Raw genomic sequence first — 5,125 nt, forward strand, 5'->3', positions numbered from 1 at the left:
ATTATTAGAGTCTACCAATAGACTCTAACTTGGAGTCTATCTTTAATAGACTTGAGGCATCTAGTCATAATGAAACCATTAAAATATAATAAAAATACAATATTTTATAAATCACAAGACTCTTGTATTTAAACCAGTTTTTAATATAAAAAACTATAATAATGAATAATTTAATAATCCTCGTTTTTTGTGTTTCACTTCATTTCAAAGTTTTTTAAAGCACTTAATTGATCAACGTAAAGCTGTTTATTGTTCGGACATTCTCCAGATTTCTTCAACTCTCAATTCACCGTCTCTGACTGATTGTTGCGTCTTTTTCAAATCGGCTTGTGTATTACCTATTTGAGGTAGCTTCCTTCTGTTCGAATTCTACAAGCTTTCTCTCAGCCTCTTCAACCTCTCTGGTGTATTGTTTGGTTTGCTTCTCAACCTTAAGTAGCGGCGTTTCGTGTTTTTTCCTTCTCTAGTTTAATTACATCCAATTCTGTTTCATATTTCGCTTTCGATTTAGCGATTAAAGCTCCAGTCGCACCAGCGTCCACCAATTTAGATTTCAAATAGATAACTTTCAATTGAAGTCTTTAAATTTCTCTTGGCTTGTTGTTTCACTGCTCTCTCCTTTTCAAGTTCCATCTGTAAATCAGCTTTTTGAGCAATCAACGAGTTGATAGATTTCTCAGCTTGTTCCTTATATTCACCAAATTCGTTTTATTTCTCCATCACTTCTCTAAGCTACTCAGCGTATTTCTTTTTTGGTTTTAGTCTGTTTAGCAGTTATTCTTCTAAAATCAAGTTGCTCATTCAACGCAGTCAATTGCTTCTCATAAGTATTCTTCGATTGTTTAAAAGTCTTTGCAGCTTGTTCAAGGGCTTCCAATTCCGTATTCATCTCAGACATATCGTCTTCAAGTTTGTCGCATTCGTCTTGTTTCTCGTCAAGTTCCGTCTTTGTTCTCATCAACTCTTCTGAAGCGGCCTTATAGTCTTTCATAGTCTCGACCTTCTTTTGTTCGGCCATTTGAACGTTCTTCTTGAAGGTTTAAGCTCTGGGTGTGATTTCATCATCTCAAGCCATTCTAATCCTTCAACTCTCAATTCACCTTCTCCGGCAGATTGTTGTCTTCTTCAAATAGACTTGTGTCTTTTCAATTTGCATGTAATTTTTAACCATTCAAATTCTGCAAGCTTTCTCTCAGCCTCTGCAATCTTTTTGTAAACCATTTGGCTTGTTTCGTTATTTAGTTGCGCTGTTATGTTCTGCTTCCTTCTAAGTTTTAATTACTTCTAATTCTGTTTACTACTTAGCCCTCAATTGAAAATCGAATAGCAGCAACTAATAGCGTTAGTTTTTATATCGATAACTTTAGCTCTAAGTCTTTGGTTTTTTGTCAGCTTCTTGTTTCATTGCTTTGTTTCTTGAGCCTTGTGTTGGTAAGACGGCCACGTGGAAAGTTTGGTGCCGCGGATAGTGAAAGTTCGAAGGAGATGCTCCTTGGAATACGCGGCGCGAAGATAGTGCACTTGGTATAAGTACACATATTGTTGTGATTACTTGTGCTCAATACAGAAAACAATCTGAAGTGTAACTAAAGGCTGTTTTGAAGGAGGTGATAACAGTCGAAGATCCCAATCATTCTGCTTAATGATGAAATTCACACTGTCTTGAGTGTTGGTGCAACCGGAGAGAGTGCGATGGATGAAGTAAACATAATAAAGCCAATGTTTTCAAGAGGGGAGTTGCTGTGCATTAAAGCGACAACACTTGAAGAAAGTACATTGAGAAAGACGCTACCTTCGAGAGGAGATTCCAGCAGATCTATGTCGCTGAGACGAACAACGGTAATACTCTGCCATTATGAGAGGCATCAGAGAGAAGTATGAGAACAACTATTGACGGATGGTTACTGGCTCGTCTCTTGTGGCAGCTGCGTTGCTGTCAAAGAAAAACAACAATGCAAGGTTCTTGCCAGACAAGGCAATCGATTTGGTTGATGAGGCGTGTGCAACACTCTTCACACAGAAGAACTCGCAGCCAGAGGAGATCAAAAACTTGATAAGAAAAGACACACAACTGACCGTAGAGAAGATAGCACTTGAGAAAGAACTGAAGCAGAAAACAGAGACCTTGATATAGCCGCAGACTTGAAGTATTATGATTTCCAGTAGCTGATAAGCTACTCCCGAAATTGAATAACCAGACAAAAGAAACACTGATGTCGTAGTAAGCGGCCCCACAGCTGATTGTAAATATGGTAAGCAAATGGACAGAAATCCCAGTAAGCAGAATAAGTGACACAGAGCGTAAAGACGTGACTCGTGAAAATTGGGAATGAGCTACATAAGAGAGTTGTTGGGCAGGCCTAAACGGTTACTGCAGTCTCCGGGGCTATTCTGAGAAGCAGAAGTAGTCTTGGCTCAGACAAGCAATCATTAGGTCATTCATATTTTTTTGTAAATTTGCCCTTATTTACACGATGAGGGTAAACAATTAACGAAGACGTTTAGAAGTAGCTAATACAACGTTGTTTTATTTAATGAGTCAAAGGGTTCACCAACAAGTCTTTAACGTGTTGCCGCAAATGCCTGATGACAAGCGTCTCCTAAATAGAAGAGAAAAACACATGACTTTAAGATTGTTTTTCTTCACAGTCAAATTTTTCATATACACGTCCTTTGCACGTTTGTATGTCTTAGCAGCCAGTCAATACCTTCCAACACAGTCTTCATTCCAGACATATCGTCTTCGAAGCCCACGCATTTGTCTTGTTTCTCGTCGAGTTAAGAGCCCTAAAGAGTTGGCCACATTCCCTCTGGAGTCTCTTTCTTTTCAACCGAAAGGAGGTCTTTATCATTCGCCAAATTTCTCGACTTCTCTTCGATTTCGTTATATTTTATTCTTATTTTTTGCTACTTTTTAACAATTTCAAGTTTTTCACTTGCTTACTCAATTAATTGTTTTCTTCTTATCCCCAAACCAATCTGCTCGTCAAATATAGATTCGGGACATTTTATAGTATTTTAACTATATTAATATCATTTCATTGTTTAAAACTAAAATTAAAAGTAATTTTATTTAAACTTTTGCTAAATACAAACTGCTTTAAATATGCTATATTTTTTAAATTGGTATCTAACAATATTAGTCCACATCCAATCACTTAAATTATATATATAATATTAAATTACTTAATTATTAAAATTATATTTTAAATTATTGTCATTTATACTTATTTATTCATTGATGTAATAATTTAATAAGGAGTATTAATATACAATATTTTTTAATTTATTTTATAATAATTATTAATATAATTAATCAAAATTCCCATAATCAAAATATTTAGATATTCATTTTATTTATTTAAGTTATTAAACCTTTTTAATGGAGGGACTTTTGGAAAAATAGGACTTTAGTTTAAATCCTTGATCATTGATCCCTCCCAACTTTGCTCATTCGTGGAGATGGGCAGGGGGGTTTTATTCATTTTTATACCCACGTTAATAGTAGTTATTCCTAAAAATAGCAACGCAGTTGTAGTTATTAAAAAACTTCAAGCTTACTTTCTGAGATAGTTATTTTGAAAATATAATTAAATTGTATTATTCAATTATTTTGTTTAAAATTAAATAATGAACAAATTTTTTCCAAAATTAACATATAAATTAACAATATTTTTTTAACAAATTTTATATATAATTTGCTATATTTTATAAAATTGTTACAAATAAAAATAATATTTGATAAAACATTGAGCAAATTCGATGTTATTCCAAAATATTAACAAATAAAAAGGTATTTTTTAACAAAAAACATGAATATTTATATTAACGAGCAAACTTTAAAAAACATACAAAATGAGTGTTCCTCCAAAATTTTCTTTCGTTTACGATCAAAATCTTTTTTTGAAAGGATATATTCATGTTGAATTTAATGATAAATCTTATGTTATGTGTTTATTTGATGGAACGTGGATGAAAAAAACATCACTTGCAAATCATGCAAAGTTGAAAAATGAAACCAGTCAATTGAAATTAATAAATGAAAAAGAAAAAGAAGAAGCAATGAAAAATTATTCAATGTTTTTCAAATCAGATTTAACAAGTGATTATAAAGCAAATCCAAAAACGTTACCTGATTATACTTCATTTTTTTCCAAAAAGGATATTGTAACAAAGTTTTTTAATTATATGAGTATAAGAGGAAAAAGAACAAACATTGCTATGATAGAATCAGCAAAAAATGAATTTACACAATTATCGGTTTTAAATCAAGTTCAAAGAAATTCTGACCAAAAAGAAGTCTGTGTTGACAATGTTATCAATGACCATAATATCCATAGTTTTAGTTGCAACAATGACGAAGATTTAGAAACTGAAACCACTGTTATAACATCGGCGTTTACGGTTGTTCCTGATGAACCAGAAGATGTTCCAATCCCAACTATCAAAAAACAAACACATAAAAAGGCACAAAATCTTTCTGCTGCCGAGTTTGATGATGGACTATTTAGAAAAACAAGTTTATTACCAGCAACTACTTGGCCTTGGTATAAATTAATATCGGCTATTAAATTGTTTACTTTCCCGCCCGGTGTAAATCGATTTAATAGAAAGCGTTTTTCGGAATGTATAGATGTGTTGTTTGATTATTACTTGCATTCGAAATATTGTACAAAGTATGAAAGAGAAGCATTTGAATTGTTCCAAAAAAGAATTGTAGCATTCGAGATCACTTGTATAAATATTGAAGCTAGGTTATTCGAGTCACAAGTTAATGCAGTTAGTGATGATTTATTTGTCTTTCTTAAAGTTTACAATCCAAGTCTGTTAGACAAAATCAATTATCTCGGCATCAGTAGCCGTAATTCATTCAGAGTAGCAACAGATTTTAATGTGTTGGCAAAATCCGCATTTCTATGTGAAATCATAGACTGTGACTGTATGGCTTTATCGGGTGATAGCTCGAGCAAAAATGATGAAGAAAAATATGTGATATTAGTAAGAATGTGTAAAGGAAGAACATTCAAAACCTTTCCTTTGGTAACACAAATAAAATGTGGTGGTTCTTCTGCTCAAGAAATTGCAGATTGGCTCTTTTCGGAATTGAATCTACTCATTTCAAATT

At 33.1% G+C, this 5,125-nt stretch overlaps 1 protein-coding gene across 1 annotated transcript; it reads left to right on the top strand.

Annotated features, from left to right (window-relative positions):
- Positions 1-3,855: 3,855 nt before the first annotated feature.
- EIN_420600 (hypothetical protein) lies at positions 3,856-5,125 on the top strand (the record flags this gene model as incomplete). The annotated part of the gene is made up of 1 exon (XM_004256456.1): positions 3,856-5,125. A coding segment is annotated over one exon (1,270 nt), but the record flags the coding sequence as incomplete, so codon positions are not given.

This window comes from Entamoeba invadens (genome assembly GCF_000330505.1).
Source record: "Entamoeba invadens IP1 unplaced genomic scaffold scaff_1105074726349, whole genome shotgun sequence".
Lineage (NCBI taxonomy): Eukaryota > Evosea > Mastigamoebida > Endamoebidae > Entamoeba > Entamoeba invadens.